The following is an 18,807-nucleotide window of genomic DNA, read 5'->3' as shown; positions in this document are numbered from 1 at the left end:
AGAGATATTTACTTTAAGGTCATCACAGAGGAAAAGGGGGCACACTTTATGTCTGGAGGAAAAGAGATTTATTTTCCAAAATAGAAAGGCTTCACAATAAGAGCTGTGAAAATGTGGAAAAAAAACTCCTTCAAGAGCTGGTTCTGACCAGCTCAGTAGATTGTTTTAAAAAAGGCCTGGATTATTTCCTAAATGCACATAATATAACTGGATGCTAATATTTATAGGTAAAGTTGATCCAGGGAATATCCGATTGCCTGTTGGAGGATCAGGAAGGAATTTTTTTCCCTGCTAGAGTAAATTGGATCATGCTTTATTGGGGTTTTTTTTGCCTACCTCTGGATAAACTGTGGATATAGGATTGTATATTTGGAAGTTTTATATTTGTGTTTGTTTTTTTTTTCTATGTTGGTTAAAAATGGATAGACTTGTGTCTTTTCTCAACCAGATTAACTGTAATTGAAAAAAAAAAAAAGTTCAAAGTAAAGATATACTTTAAGGTCCCTTTCACACTTGTGGACTGTTTGCCTGTTTTTCATCCATCTGTTGATACAGCTCTATGAAAAAATGGATGTAAACGGATGATCGGCCATTTACATACGCTTTCTTCAACTTCCTATTTTTGGAACAGATCAAAAAACACAATTTTTCTTCCATTTAAAAAATGGATCAGATCCCGGATCAATCACCACTATGTTGGAATGATCAGTACTCTACCACATATATGGTGATACTGCCCAACAATCACTAATTTCTGGAAGATTCTTTGACATAGCTACCAACATTACTGGTATACACATTACCCCTGGCCCTAAATTAGCACTGTTGGGCATTGGTATGGACTCTTGGCACTGTGAATTTCACCCTGTGCTCACCCACCTCTTTATCACAGCTAGACTCTCTATAGCCCACAATTGGAAACAACCATCTCCACCCAATCCTCTTACAACTATCCAGACCCTCAAGAACCAAGCTCACTATGAGTTCATGTTTGCTAAGTCTCACCTTCATAAAAAATGTTATTCTCACTGGACCCCTTAAACTCAACACCCAGACTGCTCATTAATAATTTGAGGTCATATACAATCTTCTGTTATTGATCTGTTATTATTGATCTGATGTTGTTATTGTTTACTACTTTACTTACTTTATTAATTACTTGCATACCTAGTATTATATACTCGTACCAACACACCACACGCTGCTCCTTCCCCTCCATTTCTTTCCTCCTTCCTTCTACACCCTTTTCTTTTATCCCCCATTTAAAGTTTTTTATAATAAGTAATATACATCCCAATGTTGGCCCAATGGGCTTCTCACTTCTTGATTGAAATTTATCTTCAATAAAAACCTACTGAAACGAAAAAATGGATCAGATGTAAACAGACAAGCATTCTGTTTTTTCATGAAAAAATGGCCCCGGGAACCAAGTGGTTAAGAACTCTAGCTGGTGGATGTAAAAAGCTGATGTTAAAACGTATGAAAAACTGATAAAAAACTGATGTAAACTTTATTTGTTTTTTCTTTGAAAAAACGTGACAGAACTGATGAAACAAACGGTACCCACGTGTGAAAGGGGCCTAAGGGATTGCTAAACATCTTTTCTGAAACAGGCTCTGCAAAATAAATTTAAACTCTTACCACCTCTGCAGAAAGATAAGTTATTCAGAGATTAACAGTTCATGGTTCATTTGTTTCCACCGGAGAGCCAAGCATGTGCAAAACTGGCTCTAAGATCAGCTATGCTCAGATGGGCAGGTTGTTACGGGAAGTGTTTTCATAGATACTCATGGAACTAAAAGGGTATCAATGGCAGCACCTCCCTTAAGAATCAGTCTTTTACCATGGCAGATTGAGGAGCTAAGATTAGAATTCACACTTCTTTTTTACAGACCTCAGTGAATCAAGGGTGTAAATTACAGAACAACCCCTTCAAGAGTATAAGGAAAGAATATAACCCATGGAGATCCTTATTATATAACATATGATGCTCAATTTATGTAATGTCTTTTTAAACTTTGTTTATTGCAAAAAAAAGAGTACAAAATGCAGGATAAATTATACAACTCGTTGAACTATGACAAATGTTACATCCAAAAATAAACATCTGTAACGGTAATAAAGACTTAAGTGCACGTTGCAATAAATACCTCAAAACTGCAACAGCCATCTTGCATTTTTATTAAACCCTATATTACCAAAAGTATTGGGACGTCTGCCTTTACAAGCACATGAACTTTAATGTCATCCCATTCTTAGTCTGTAGGTTCAATATTCTGCTCTAATTCATACCAAAGAGTTATCGGGTTGATTCTGTGCAGGCTAGTCAAGTTCCTCCACCCCAAACTCGCTCATTTATGTCTTTATGGACCTTGCTTTGTGCACTGGTCAAAATAATTTGGTGGAGAGGGAGTTATGGTGTGGGGTTGTTTTACAAGGGTTTAGCTTGATCCCTTAGTTCCAGTGAAGCAATCTTTTAAGGTGTCAGCATACCAAGACATTTTGGACAATTTCATGCTCCCAACTTTGTGGGAACCGTTTTGGGATGAACCCTTCCTTTTCCAACATGACTGCTTACCAGTGCAAAAAGCAAGGTCCATAAAGACATGGATGAGCGAGTTTGGGGTGGAGGAACTTGATAGCCCGCACAGAGTTCTTACGTCAGAGTCTGCCAGCGTCTGGCAAATTGGTTGGGGGACATGAGATAAGTTTGATGGATGATTTATAATTGTACCAACTTATTGTTCATGTTAATGATATTGTTAAGTGAGAGGAGCATACTTCCCCCCAGTCCTCTTCAGTCATAGAGGGGATAAAGGAATGCCACTTGAACCTGACCTGCAAAGGAGACCTGCGCAGCTTGATATGCAATAAATGTGAATACAACTCTGAAATCAGTCCTTTTGGAGCCTGTGAATGCAGTTTTGAGTACTGGCATCAAATTGAGTAAACACTGCATGTTGTAGTTGCAAACAACTATAGAAGAACGTGTGTGATAAATTATAAATAGCCATTAGATGATCAAAAGTGTGAAAACCCCCATTACTATTTATTTCAGCTAAAGCAAGCAGACTTCTGGGTTTCCAAACAAAGGAGTCTGTAATGGAATTTATTTGGGTAAACATGGGGTTTACCCAACAATTTATGTAACTTTGCACAGGGAAATCTTTATTTTCATCAATGTGGCTGTTAATGTCAACTCTCATTGGACAGATGACGCAAACACATTGGAAAATGAATGTTTGTATCTTACTAGTAAGGGGTATCTGCTCTTCCTTTATACACATTCTACAGTTGTACTCCTCCATTAACTACCTAAACAGTTTAGACTTCAGCAAACATGTCACCCATCCTGGGGAATTCCACATCTTTTGCATTCAGCCAGCATCAACCCTACTATCCTGAGCTCTCTTCTTCCACTTCCCCTAATCAAACCCTGATTCCTCCCTCAAATAGGTCTCTGCCTCTCCTCTCCCCAAATGAATATCACCTTAACCTGGTAGTCTCCTCAAATTACCCTACTGCGCACTATTTTCTTCAAATTACATAGAGCCAGGTTATTCTCTTTGAATTACCTTGAACCAGGGTATTCTCTTTCTATGACCCCGTGTCAGGACTTGGCTAGCTAACAATCATTTTTTGCTATTTAAGCAGATTAGCTAATTTCCTCCTTGCCCTTGCCTGGTTTATGATCTCTAAGTGTTTCCTTCCTGTGCTCCTGTGTATGACATGACCTGGCTGACTTCCCTTCCAATTCTTGTTCCTGATTTTTGCTCCTGACTACTCTGACTTTTGGTTTCCTGACCCCAGCTCGTCTGATTACCTGCTCTGGCATTCAAACCCTGGCTTCTGCTTTTTGACTACATTCCGTTCCTTAACTGAGTCATTTTTTCCATTTCATTAAAGGTGTTAATTACCTTGACCCTGGATATTCTTTTCATAGTACCCTGACCCAAGGTATTTTCCTCATATTACCTTGACCTAGGGTATTTTATCCATTGTACCCTGACCCCATGCGTGTTCTCCTCATATTATTCTATTGCTTCTGGCCACAGAAACTGTTCCTAGTACACTCTACCAGTTGCTCCTGGCTGCAGACACTGTTCCTGACACTCTATTTGTCCAACTCTGCTGCTTTAAACACTTGCAGCTAGGCACAGTGATTCCCGGTACACTTTGTTTGCCGAACTCTGCTTTTCTAAGCCTTTGCAGCTGGACACGGCTGCTCCTGGTACACTCCATTTGCCAAACTCTGCTCCTTTGAACCTCTGCAGCCTGGCACAGGGATTCCTGGTATGCTCTGCTTGCCAAACTCTGCTTCTCTTAGCCTTTGCAGTTTGACACAGCTGCTTCTGGTACTCTCCATTTCCCAAAATCTGCTCCTCCAAGCCCTTGCAGCTGGGAACATATGAGTCTGTCTCTTTGGTGATTCCACTAGCTTCCTCCTTTTCTTCTCTATTTGCTTGGCTGTCTCTGCCAGTGGTCCTTTTGCATCTTGCTGCTATGTCTGCCATTGTCTGGGGAAACAACCTGTCAGGAAAACCTGGTAAATACCACCTGTCTCTTAGACTCTGTTCCCTGTTCCCATATTACATTGACCTAGGGTGATCTATTTATAGTACCCTGACCCAGCATGTTCTCTTCATATCATCCTGACGCTTCTGGCCACAGGCACTGTTCCTGTTACATTCTACCTGTGGTTCCTGGCTGCAGCCATTATTCCTGACACCCTGTTTGTCAAACTCTGCTAAGCCCTTGCAGCTGGGCATAGCTACACTTCACTGTTCCTCAGTGAAGCCAGTTATATTAAGGGCATTGTCCAGCTCACTCCGTTTCACTTGGTTCATGATAATTTACTTACACTAGCTGCATTAAAGAATGTTCTTTTCTGTATAGAAGATATAGACCTCCATTAGAGTGTGTTGTGCTATTGTGATGCCATTTTTTGAAGACGCAGTCAAAGTGAATGTATTTGTAAATGTGGGAGCGAATCAAAATGTGGCTGGGATCAGTGGAAAAATGGGCTTTCAATCACATGCCGCAAATGACCAGAAGGTTCCATAAAATACAAATTCTGACCCAGTGGGATAATAGCAAGACACCAACCATATTTGCACAAAAACAATAATGTGTATGAAAAGGGAGGCAAAGTGTTTCCTTGAACAGCAATTCATAGTTAGGGTGTTAGATTAGTCGATGAAAATGATCAGGGAAAACTAGAAAGGCCACTGATAGAAATAAAAAAAATATTCTTTGATTTTTCTCTCTGCCTATAAATGCCTGAAAATGGCAGTTATGCGTTTCTTAGTGTAAATAACCGTGCAGCACTGATTAAGCCTGGGAAGCACAATATATACTTTGTCCACCACTCAGATATAATAGTATCACTTTACTTGGCTAATGTTAGTTCTGCCTGTTTGCAGCTTCCTAATTACAGTATGTATGCTGCTTGGGGGAGTGTGCGACTTTATACACATGCACAAATTCATATGTACAACGTGAATGATAATACCATTTTGTGAGACAAGCTCAGAGAGCCTCTGCATTTACTCCTACAAGAAGTTACCATTCAAATGGGGATTTTTGGTAACAGAGTGATATACTGATTGGTTTAATAATATATCAGGAAAGAGAATATTCTTACAGAAAATGATATCCTCTTGTATGTATTTTAAATAATTTGACATCATGCATTAAAGTAGTTTTGCTAACTCGTTAAGGCTAGCTTTTTTTTTTTTTTAAGAATTATTTACTAATACAATGCAACAGCAACTTATGTAGGCTTTTTGATGTTCAGATATATTGGAAAATAAAGGTCTATAAAAGAGCAATAGGGTACAGTAATGCATGGCGTCTAATCAGAAAACAGATGTTATCAGGTTTAAGAAATTAAAGTGAACTTCAGGGCAAAGTAACGAGTCCATTTAAAGCAACTCCCTCCCCAGTGGTAATATCCCTATCAAAATGAAATTAAAGTGGAGTTCCAGCCTATTTTGCAACTTTAGTGATTCCTGGAGTGCTCGCTATGCTGATCAACAATTGGGCATTTTCAATTTTTTTTGGGGTCCCTTACCTTATTTTCAGGGCATATTTGATTGTACTTCCTCCTTCTCCCCCCTCTGTGGCCATGGCCACCGACATCACTTCCGCCTTTGCATTGCATCCTGGGAGCTGTTTGTCATCACTCCCAGGAGGCTGCAATCAGGAAGAACTCCCAGAACACTCCCTGGAATCAGGAAGAAGGACACAGCAGATTACACTGCGGCTTCAGATGCCCACATCCAAGATGGCCACGCTCAGACAGCGTTTTTAAAAGTAAGATTTTGACTAAAATCCAATACTATACACCTTGTAAGTATGAGAATAGTGGTTCTGTAAAGGGCGATGGATTAGTATTTAGGGGTATTTTTAGTTAAAAAAGGTATTTGAGGCCAGAACTCCGCTTTAAATACTTTGTACTGCTGGGTATGGTGGAGCAAGTGTCTTTCTCTCTATGCAACCTTGATGCAGTGTTGGGTGTTTGTGTGTTGTGTTTCCTGTTAAATGCTGCCATGGTATGCTGTTCAAAGCTTTACTGAAGTTTATTACAAAGCTAATTAATTTGAGGGTACTAGGAAAGTATTTCCATACCTGTGAGCCTGTCCATCCAAGAAGCGCAAAGGCATATTGCTCGTATGGGGTTACTACCAGGTCTACGCGAATAGCCTTCCATCTTCTGTTGAAATCAGACTCTTTAGGCTTTTTGCTGTTAGCATTTTTACTTTCTTCTTCTTTCTGAAGTTGAATAATTAGAAAGCACTTTTGGAAATGATCGAGCGAATCTACATATCTGCTTGGGCGTTTTGTGTCATCAAATGTAGACTCCACAATGTCATGGAATAGCAGTAGGTTCTAAAAAATAAAAATAATACCAATGAAATGAACATCCCATACTAGGAACATGTAATATGTAAAGAGGACCCTAAACTTAGCTCCTCTGGCACCCAAAGACAGTCACATGCACCACCACAGGCAAACTATAATGTGTAGGCAGATGCAGCCTGTTAGTGTTCTGAATGTACTGTAGATCTCACTTTTATCAATAATAATTTAAAAAATCTTGGTTCTGCATATGGTACCTATGTCCTGCTCAATGGTGCAGAGCAATGGCTCTTTTCTCTTACTGTAGGTCTCAGTAAGGTTTGGCTTTTTAACTAATGTTTTAAATATTAGTCTATATGTGGCTGACACTGCCGGAATGAATGGGCCCCTTTGGCTACCATCTATAAGACTGCTGGTTTGTCGTCAGATAATTATATCTGTAGAAAGTAAATCCTGGATGATTTATGACTGCAGAGGAGCATCAGTTATTTATGATAATAAAATATTACTTACCCGGTTCTTCAGTGCATTAATGGTTTTGTGCAAAATGTGATTTTCGTTTCCTTTGCGGGGACATGTAATCAGGATGTCCACATCATGGCCAATATGTTTACCCCTGTATAAAACACATAATTATCATACAAGTAATTATATAAAACAAATCATGGACGTTTTTTAATTTATTGCACTTAATTTGACTACCATTACAAAAAAATGTGAATTAAACAAAGTCAAATTCCAAAAGCTAAACCGATAGAACTGTTTTTGTTTGTTAAAATGAAAGCACAATTCCTTTTAAAACTTAATTTTTCTCTTTACTTCCTGTCCATGTGACTTCAGGACAAAAACTAGGGATCACGTTTATCACTGAAATAGCAAAACACAGCAGAATAAAATAATTCTTGGTGCATTTACTATGAATAAATGGTACTTTTTACGATATAAAAGTAGCATAACCTGTGGTGCATTTATGATGCAACTATAAATTGTTTATTAAATGTGTTGCAGAGTTTACGAATACTTAAAAATGTACATTTTTTAAAGGTATGTTTTCTATTTTTACATTTGAATAAAATCTTTATTTACCAAACATTTAATTTAGGTTTCACTCATAAAGATGGAGTCATTATGGGAGAGCATTATGGGTTTTCCAAAGAGAGAGCACAGCAGAAGATGTTTGCTTTCAGACCCTTTTTGCTATTTGAAGCAGAATTAAACCCAAAAGCAAATTTTTATCATATTGCAGCTTGCCATCTTAGATGTGATGACTGCATTTTTTTTTTTTTTTTTTTTAGTCTTTTCTTTCTTCTATTTTCTTCTATTTTCATCTCGTGATCTCTCCCGTAAGACTGTTATTTTTCAACAGAGCAAACTCTTTTCCAGATGTTTCAGTTTACAAGGATGAGACAAATCATGTAACACTTACAGTAATTATTACTATGGTCAGATTTTATTTATTCATTCATATTAACCTTTATCCTAAAAGAAAAAAAAATCAGTATGCAGTAACTAACTATAAAGTGTTAGCTAGAGTTTAGCTTTAATGTGTTAGTGTATTTAAATCTGCTAGTGCATTTAACACTACCCTCCAGCCAGACTGACAATGCTGCTTTCTGCTGTGCCTCCTGTGATCATTTATTCAGGGGCATTGCCCCCTGTGCTCATTTTTAGGTTTTTTTCACTCTGTTTTCACCTAATGTTCTGGCCATTAAAACACCTCCTGTATTAAAGTGCCCCTACTCTGAATAAATGAGCACAGGGGGCACAACAGACAGCAGCATTATTAATCTTAGGGGAGAGGAATGTTAGAAGTATTAGCAGATTTAAATACACTAACAAATTGAAGGAAGGGACACACTCCCCTTCACACCGCTGGAACATAGCTGAGGCTGTCAATCAGAGGCTGTGTGTGGGAGCTCCCTTCCCTGTCACCTTTGTATCGCATGGTGTCAGGAAAACTTGTCAGAATTGACTCATGTTAATAACAGAGGAACAATGTAGCAGAGAGAATTGACAGTGCTCTGGATTTAAAGTACAAAATACAGAGGGATATGCTTGATATTTCTTGTCTGAGGTTTACAACCACTGTAACCACTTGCCGCAGTATCACGTACATGTACATGATTGTGTTCAAGTGGTTATACTGGGGTTATGGCTGCAGCTGTATACCATAACCCTGATATTTTATTTTCAGCCAGCAATGCTCTTATATCTAAAAGCAAATCTAGTAGCTAATTAGCTGCTGAATTGCTTTTATAGGCGGATGTCCCGTCCTACCCCCCCCTCCCCTCCCACCACCACTCCAGGCTCTTCCATGCAATTGGTAAGCCTGGTATATGATCCAGCAATGCAACCTCTATGGTCTAGGAGGCCAAAAGCCATGTCATTACAATACACCTGGTTAGGACAGATGTCAACACTGCCTTTTTTTTTTTACCCACTTGCCGACTGCCGCACAACTATATACAGCAGCAGTCAGCCCCTCACAGGCAAAGTGACATAGGGGTACGTCACTATCCTGTGAAGCTCTAGGGAGTAAACGCGCGCACCGCCGGAGGCGCACTCCCGCTCGCTCACGGACCCCCCCGCGCGTGTGAGCGGCGGACCCGATGTCCGCCGCTCACTCGCGATCGTCGGTTACAGAGGGAGAAAGGCAGGCGGCTAATGTAAACAAAGCCGCCTGTCATTCTCCCTTGTGTAACAGCAGAGATCATACGGTCCTGCTATGAAGGACCGTAGATCTCTGCTGTTACATGAAAAGCCACATCCCACAACAGTAAGAAGCACGCCCCTAGGGACACACATAACCACTGCATCTCTAATAAAGTTAACCCCTTCCCTGCCAGTGTCATTTTTACAGTAACAGTGCTTATGTTTAGCACTGATTACTGTAGTAATGTCACTGGTACCCCCAAAAGTGTCAAAACTGTCAGTTAAGGGTCCGATCTGTCCGCCGCAATGTCGCAGTCCCGCAAAAAAAAATCGCAGATCGCCGCCATTACTCGTTAAAAAAAAAAAACAATAAAAATTACAAAAATCTTTCCCTTAGTTAGTAAACGCAATAACTTTTGCGCAAACCAATCAAAATACACTTATTGCGATTTTTTTTACCAAACATATGTAGCACAAAACAAATTGGCCTAAAATGTCATGATTTTTACTTTTTTTTTGGGGGGAATTTCATATAAAAAAATTTGACAAATATTGTTATTTTTGCAAAATTGACGCTCTTTTTTTGTTTATAGCGCATGATCAAAAAATCGCACAGGTGATCAAATACCACCAAAAGAAAGCTCTGTTTGTGGGTAAAAAAGAACGTCAATTTAATTTGGGTACAGCGTCGCACGACTGCGCAATTGTCCGTAAAAGTAGGCCCTGGTCAGGAAGGGGGTAAAATCTTCCGGGGCTTAAGTGGTTAAAGAATGAGAACAATTATTATTTTTTTTTTTACATGTCTTATTTCTTTTACAGGATGTTATTTAGGATATATTCTATCAAGGAATGTTTACATCTCTTGTGATAGGAAAAAAAGTGATCCAAAAAAGAAAATGAAAAGGACAGTGTAAAAAAAAAAAAAAAAAAAAAAAAAAAAAACCCAAACAAAATAAATGATAATAATTTCTTTTTTTTTTTTGAAACATCCCCATCCCCTCAAGCTCACGCACAGAAGCGAACACATGCATAGGTCATGCATGCATATGTAAACGATGTTCCCACCATACATGTGAGGCATTGCTGCAAACGTTCTAGCAAGAGCAAAAATTCTAATGCTAGACCTTCTCTAACTCTGAACTGGTAACCTGTAAAAAGTTTGAGGCGTCGCCTATGGAGATTTTTAAGTATCATAGTTTGTCATCATTACATGAGCGTGCACAATTTTAAAGCCTGACATGTTAGGTATCTATTTACTTGGCTTACTTACTTACATCATCTTTTATAATTTACCAAAAAATAGGCTACATATTGTTTTTTTTTTTTCAATAAAATTCACAAAACAATAAATTGCATTTGAAAAAATGCATAAATACCGTGTGATATAAAAAAGTGCAACAGCCTCCATTTTATTCTCTAAGGCCTCTACTAAAAAAAAAAAAAATAATAATAATGTTTGGGGGGTTCTAAGAATTCAGTAGCAAAAAAATGCTGGTTTTTGCTTGTAAACAAAAAGGAGTTGATTTACTAAAACTGAAGAGTGCAAAATCTGGTGCTGCTGTGTATAGAAACCAATCGGCTTGCAATATTTTTTTGTCAAGGTTTAACCACTTCCGGACTGCTCACGTTGCTGCTACTGCAGCAAGATGGCAGCCCTGGGTCTAGTGACTAGACCTACATCGCCAGATTCCTCCCTCTGTGTTTAGACAGTGGGAGTCGGGCCAGGGGAGGAGATGCTGTGATCACCGCCGCTCTTCCGACATCGTCGGGGAAAGACTGAGGAAATCCGCCCGCTTGTGTAAACAAAGCGGGCGGATCTCCTCTGTGACAGGCAGGGACAGATCACAGGATTCAGCATAGCTGAACCTGCGATCTGTGCCTGTGTCACACAATCCCCTCCCCCCACACACGTCAGTAAGCATGAGGCACACATGATCATGATCATAACAGTGTTAACACCTTCCCTGCCAGTGTCATTATTACAGTAACATTGCATATTTTTAGCACTTATTACTGTAGAAATGTCATTGGTCCCCCCAAAAGTGTCAAAAATGGCAGTTAGGGGTCCGATCTGTCCGCCGCAATGTCGCAGTCCTGAAAAAAAACGCAGAATGCCGCCATTATTTGTAAAAAAAAACCAAACAATTAAAATGACAAATCTTTCCCGTAGTTAGTAGACGCGATAACTTTTACGCAAACCAATCAAAATATGCTTATTGTGATTTTTTTTACCAAAAATATGTAGCAGAAAACAAATTGGCCTAAGATGTTAAAAAATTTGATTTGTAAATTTTTTTTGGGGAATGTTCTATATCAGAATGTGAAAAATATTGTTTTTTTTTTCAAAATTGTCGCTCTTTTTTTCAAAAATTTTAAATCGCACAGGTGATCAAATACCACCATAAGAAAGCTCTATTTGTGCGGGAAAAAGGACATAAATTTAATTTGGGTACAGCGTCGCTCGACCGCAAAATATGGCCTGGTCAGGAATGGGGTAAAATCTTCCGGTCTTTAAGTAGTTAAAAATACGCTCATTGAGAATTTTTTTTGTCAAAGACATGTAGCTAAATACATTTTGGCCTAAATATATGACAAAAATTGAATATACAGTATTGGATATTTTTTAACTGTCAAATTAGAAAATGTCAATTTTTCGCAAAATGTTTGCTCTTTTTTATTAATATATCAAAACATTAGAAGTGCAGAGGTGATTAAATATTACCAAAAGAAAGCTCTGTTTGTGGGAAAAAAAGGGGAAACTTTCTAATTCAGCTTTAACTATGAAGGCAGCCTAACTGCTTTTGCTTCATTTCAGAAACACTCTTTCTTATCTTTTTCACAAGTTCTATCATGTGACCATGCATCCCTGCGTAGACAGCCATGGATTTCTTGGGCTGGTAAGTATGTATTTTTTTAAGTCTTCAGCTGTAACACTTTTCTAAAAACTAGCACAACTTCAGCCACTTCTCTTATTAGGGCAGACACATCAGTGTACTACATGTATTGCCGGATTCTCCAATTTTTTTGCGAAGGGAACCTTTTTCCAAGTTTTAATCAGAATTGAGGTTTTAACTCAATTACTCCCTACTCTATTTAAAGCTAGCTTTGGCTTTAGATACACTTTACAACTGGAGAACAGAAAAGGTGAAAACAATTAAAGTGTTATCAAAGCTACATTTTTTTTTAAATAACAAACTTTTTATACTTACCTGCTCTGTGCAGTGGTTGTGCACAGAGCAGCTCCTATCCTCTTCTTTTCAAGTACCCCACTGGCACTTCTGGCTCTTCCCGCTCAAGCAGTGTCTCCAGAGAAAGCTGCCTGCCCTTGGGGCACTGCTGTGTGCTTGCTTCCCATTTGTTGCTTTATGCGTCCATAAAACACATAAAGCTGCCCCACCTTTGGCCCTGCCCTCCCCTGCTATGTCCTTATTGACAGCAGTGGGAGGCAATGGGCTCCCGCTGCTGTCTCAGCCAATGAGGAGGGAGAGTCCCGGGGATATCTTGAACATCGCTGGATCAGACGACAGGGGCTGGGGGGGGGGGGGGGCGCTTAACACAGAAGTTATTTTACCTTCATGCATGAAGGTAAAAAATCTTCAGCCTTTAGAACCACTTTAAGTTGTTGTCCTTAACAGCCAATCACAATTCTGAATTATTTTAAAGGTGAGGGCAAATTGGCAAAAACTCAATTTTCTTTCTTCTGGTTTTAATGAGACAGTTTTACTGAATAAAAGCATACGTTTATGAAAATTATTACACTGTCATCGTAATATTGATTGTCCCCTTAGCAGAAGCATATTAGTGAATGTAGCTCATAGGAGACAATGTTCTTCATTTCTTGCTAAATGGCCATTATAAGAGAAGAAAAGATTCTCAAAACAGAGCAGTGTAACATGTCTGCAAAATAGATTCCTGGAGGGAAATTTTCACTAAAACATGTGCTTCATCTGGCAAAATGATCAGCATCATCGCTTTGCAAGCACACATTTTCGAATCAGATTCACTCCAATGCAGATCATTTGCTCTGGTGCCATCTGAAAATAATTAGAATATGCTATTTCTGTCAGAAATCTGTTTATAGCTTTTTTTAATATGTACAATTATTTGCAAACGTGCTATGCATATTAAAGAGTTCAGACTTCGCTTTTAGTCAAAGGGAATTTCAAGCTCAAATAAAAGTGCCCAGAAAAAAAAAAGAATACCAGACAAGTCAAACTAAAAGTGGCTAAGTAGTTAACACTTCTGCCTGGCAGCATTAGGTTTGTCTGTTTAAATTCCAACCATGGCACTGTTAAATGGACTTGTCACTGGCCTGTCCAAGAATGTATGTATATGAACACATACTCTGTATAATATACAGTATATATATATATTTGTACTTGGAGTCTCTTAGAAATAGTCCAGGAAAGGTAAGGGAGGGAGGGGGGGGGATAGTGACCTGGTGTGTGCCGTAGTCATGTGGACAGTATGCCTAAAAGGGGGCAAAAATAAAGACAGTAGGGTGAAAGAGAAAAGGGGTTTGTTGAACAATTTGCATAACAGACTAGTCAGCCAAGTGTGAAAATGTGTGAGCCATCTTGACATGTGGATCCAGGATATACCTGGAGTAGCAGGATGAATTCCACCTAACTAACTTCTTAATGATGCAAATGGGGACCCCTTGGCAAGAGGCTGCTGAAGCAGCTCCTATTCTGAAGCAATGGCCAGAGTATAACTTAGGGTCTAAGCCTAGGCTCACTAGGAGGATGCAGCAATGTTTAATGAATTGTGTTGTAGTAAGTGGTGTACTTGAGAATGGTAATATGGGAAGAAGCTTGCAGGCATCAGAAATGTCAGCTTTAGACAGCCATGCATATTTACCCATACTGATAATGTATTGGATAGCCTGATCAGCTGATGTATATTTAAGTGACAATTCCTCAGATAGGATCAAGGAATAGGACTAGGCACATGAAAAGAATGAGGCGCTGACAAATCGTAAATTAAATGTAATTTATTGGAGAATTTACCCCTAATCAGACCAACCGGGTTAACTATCCAGTTGTGTCATGAAAGACCCTATGATAAAACCCTTCTCTAGTTCGGCTTTGAGTAAACAATCCACTGCTATCAGTGACTGTTGACAGTAGATTTTTACACTCAATAGTGGATTGTGGTAATGAAATGAACCCCGTGTGGAACCCCTGTGTGAAACCATCTACCAAAAACTGACTTAAATTTGGGGATGGATGAGTAGCCAAACAGGCCTGCAAGTATAGAATGTTGATGCGGCTTAGTCAGCAGCACTGACTATAATTGCACGTGGCTTGATTGAAATTGTTGCAAATCTGTGCCTTACCTAAAAACTGAATTGGGCGCCCTAGCTTATCTAGTTGTGCTGTATGAGCTGGGGCCGGGAGTAAACCTGTGGATGCCCTCAATGTGCCTGATAGGATGGAGGAGTTCCACATTGGAGCACCAGTAGGTAGTGTGTGTGTGGATGACTGGCAAGTCGCACAAACTGGAGAGCTAAGTCCATCAAAATGCCTGTAAAATAACTCAGTGTCTACGTTGCTCCAATCTGTAACTACCTGGTGCTGGGCCAAAAAAGCGTCAGCCTTGGTGGAAAAGCAGCGATGGTAGTCTTAAAAGGCCGACCTGCCGTATTTCTGACCCAACTCCCCTACCGCGTAAAGGTAGAAATCAAGCTCCTCCCTCCTATGTGGGTTTATGGAGCAGATTACATCCCTGAAAACACTAAATGCAAGGACAAAGTTTGGGATAGAGAACTTACAGTTTAGCCTGTGGCCCCTGGTTTTAACCCCCCACGGAGACATCACTGCAAGCGTATGACTTGTTGTCCGCTATATCGTGGGCAGCCATTAAAAGGGAGGCCAAATTGACATCTTTACCTTCTAAAATATCTTTCCTAATATTTACCGGTATGAAATGAGCTGGGGTGACAGAGAGGGTACAAGCGCCATTACCTGAGGCTAATGGCACGGGGGATGAGACAGTGGATGTCTTGGGAACTGCTGGTGTCCCGGAAATGGAGGGTGCCTCCAGGGTCGAGGTTGGGCGGCTTTCCAATGCATTTACACTGGCTCATACCTCATGCAAGGAGGTCGCCAATGAGTTAAGGGTAGTGTGAATTTGTAAGAGGGATGTGGCAACCACGCCTAAGGTGCACTGGGGAATAATAGTCTAAAAAAGTTTAGCTTTATGAGCTAAAGCTGGGTAGGAGATACCCCTGCGCTGAAGCTTGGTCATGAGCTTGGGGATGGTCAGAGAGGGTGTGCTACCATGTTCTGATCCCCTGGCAGGAAATGGTGGGACAGAGGCAAATTCTTCGATGTCCAAAGCCTGTGACATGACCTATGTAACTAAGAACAAATCTATATATATATATATATATAGATAGATACGTACTGTATATAGTATCTCACAAAAGTGAGTACACCCCTCACATTTTTGTAAATATTTTATTACGCCTTTTAATGTGAAAACACTGAAGAAATGGCACTTTGCTACATTGTAAAGTAGTGAGTGTACAGCTTGTATAACAGTGTAAATTTGCTGTCCCCTCAAAATAACTCAACACACAGCAATTAATGTCTAAACAGCTGGCAACAAAAGTGAGTACACCCCTAAGTGAAAATGTTCAAATTGGTTCCAAGTAGCCATTTGCCCTCCCCGGTGTCATGTGACTCATTAGTGTTACAAGGTCCCATGTGTGAATGGGGAGCAGGTGTGTTAAATTTGGTGTTATCGCTCTCACTCTCTCATACTGGTCACTGGAAGTTTAACATGGCACCTCATGGCAAAGAACTCTTTAAGGATCTTAAAAAAAGAATTGTTGCTCTACATAAAGAAGGCCTAGGCTATAAAAAGATTGCCAAGACCCTGAAACTGAACTGCAGCAAGGTGGCCAAGACCATACAGTGGTTTAACAGGACAAGTTTGGGTTAATCAGCTTTCAGAAAAACTGTAACGCATAACTGGTACATTAACTGTGTTGCGTTGGATTGTAAGATCCTTTGAGTACTGATGCCAGACAGATCGTGTTACACACGCATAGTCTGTTTGTTTGCCTTTAATAATTTTGTCCCTACCTACCTCACTCCATAGCTAGGGGATGCTCTATGTAGTTAGTCCCACCCTTCTTCATGCTTTCATCACATGTACTGTACTCTGCTGAAGCTAGACACACTATTATTTTTTTGACCTATCTGAGCTTTATCTGTTATCATCTGCACAAGTTTTTGATTAAAACCTTCTACGATCTGCAATATGTCGTTTGTATTGAGGGGCTGTCTACCAAGCTACTGAGACTGTAAGTCAACCACTTACCTACTGGCCACTTATACCCCCTTCCTACCCAGGCCAAATTTCAAATTTCAGCTTTCAGCTCTCACATTTTGAATAACAATTACTCAGTCATGCAACACAGTACTCATATGAAATGTTTGTCCCTTTTTTCCACAAAATTAGAGCTTTCTTATGGTGCTATTTAATTATCACTGGAAGTTTTATTTTTTGTGTTATATATGAAAAAATACCAAAAATTCTTTTTTCTTTGTTTCAGTTATAACATTTTGCAAATTATTAATTTTTCTTCATACATTTTGGCCAAAAGTTATATCTTTTTTTTTTGGTTATTTCTACCAAAAATATGTAGCAGTATATTATTTGATCCTTGTGAAGGTTACAGAGTCTACAAGCTATGGTGCCAAACATTGAAAATTGATCACACCTGATGTACTGATGGCCTATCTCATTTCTTGAGACACTAACAAGTCAGGAAATTACAAATTCCCCCAAAATGACCCATTTTTGGAAAGTAGACATTCAAAGAAAGAAAGTAAGAGCCACTGTGAGTTTTTTGAAGTTGTGATTTTTTTGAAGTTGTGATTTTTTTCCCACAATTCTTTGCAAAATAAAGATTTATTTATTTATCTATATATATTTTTTTCAGAAAATTGTTATATTACCAAGGTATAGACATACTTGCAACTACATCCCAGAATACATTATGCTACTCCTCTTGAGTATGGCGATAGCACATGTGTGAGACTTTTTCACAGCCTGGCCTCATACAGAGGCCCAACATCCAAGTAGCACCTCCAGGCATTTTAGGAGCATAAATTACACATATAATTTGCTGACAACCTATCACACTTTTGAAGGCCCTGGAGCACTAGGACAATGGAAATGCCCACAAAATGACCCTATTTTGGAAAGCAAACACCCCAACACATAACCCAGGAGGCATAATGAGTCTTTTGAACATGTCATTTTTTTCCACAAGGTTTTGGAAAATGTGGAAAGAAAATGAAAACGCTTTTTTTTTTTTTTTTTTTTTTTTTTTTACACAAAGTTGTAATTTATAAGATATTTCTTTATTTTTTTTATTGTTTTATTTTTTAAATATAAAGTTTATTCATTTTCACATTATACAGATTACATATATTATTCCTGAAAACCAAAAAGTATAATTTTCCTCCCTTCACATCCCCCCCGCCCCCCGTTTCCCCTCAATCCCACCTCTACCTCACAAAGCCTTCCTTTCTCTCCCATTCTACTAGCTATTCAAAAACCTATTAATTCAGCATATCTCTTTGTGCCCCTAAACTCTCTCTACCCTTTCCAAGTATTACCACATTTTCCTGTTTGATTTTCCCCCATATGTTACAGCTCTTCTATGTTATAAATGCTTTCTATCTTTTTGACCCAGTCTCTTACCATTGGGCTTTCTGATACCTGCCAACATATTGGAATTCAATATTTTGCTGCTTTTATTAAATGAGGTATCACCGTCTTTTTTTTTTTTTATTGCTTTATTGTAAGTTTGGTGTAATGGAATAAACACATTTAAATGTTTTTAGGCATACTGACTCCTGTTATTTCCTGAATCAGTTGTATAACTTCCTGCCAAAATTTCTGTATTTTTGTACATTCCCACCATATATGTGTCATTGCTCCCCTTATCCCACATCCTCTTCAGCAGAGCTGCAATTTCTCTGGTTGGTTTTTATGTGCTTTAATAGGTGTTATATACCACCCTGACAGGCATTTGTAGTTCAATTAATTTCAATATTTTCTCTTTTTCATATTCGCTCCAGTTTGCATTTTTTTCCCATTTTTCCCATTTTTCCAAAAAAGGCAGGCTCCGCCAATCTAGTGAGAATCTCATAAGTCTGGGATCTTTTTTCAATTTATTGAATAAGGATGGAGATGCATGGCAAATCCCACCATGCATTTCATTTAAAGTCCCAAACCTCCCCCCCTTTTTTCTGAGTAAGCATTAGGGATGGA

At 39.0% G+C, this 18,807-nt stretch overlaps 1 protein-coding gene across 1 annotated transcript in view; it reads right to left on the bottom strand.

Annotated features, from left to right (window-relative positions):
- DNTT (DNA nucleotidylexotransferase) overlaps positions 1-18,807 on the bottom strand; it is a 542,670-nt gene that overhangs the window by 174,994 nt on the left and 348,869 nt on the right. The window contains exons 8-9 of the mRNA XM_082267614.1: positions 7,375-7,477; positions 6,631-6,891 (exon numbers count right to left, since the gene is read on the bottom strand). Coding sequence (XP_082123740.1) covers positions 6,631-6,891; positions 7,375-7,477 — 364 coding nt within the window. The remainder of the gene's footprint in view (positions 1-6,630; positions 6,892-7,374; positions 7,478-18,807) is intronic.

Source organism: Pelophylax lessonae, assembly GCF_965119305.1.
Source record: "Pelophylax lessonae genome assembly, chromosome: 9".
Lineage (NCBI taxonomy): Eukaryota > Metazoa > Chordata > Amphibia > Anura > Ranidae > Pelophylax > Pelophylax lessonae.
Note: the sequence above shows the minus strand (reverse complement) of the source record. Positions and strands in the feature narration are given on the sequence as shown.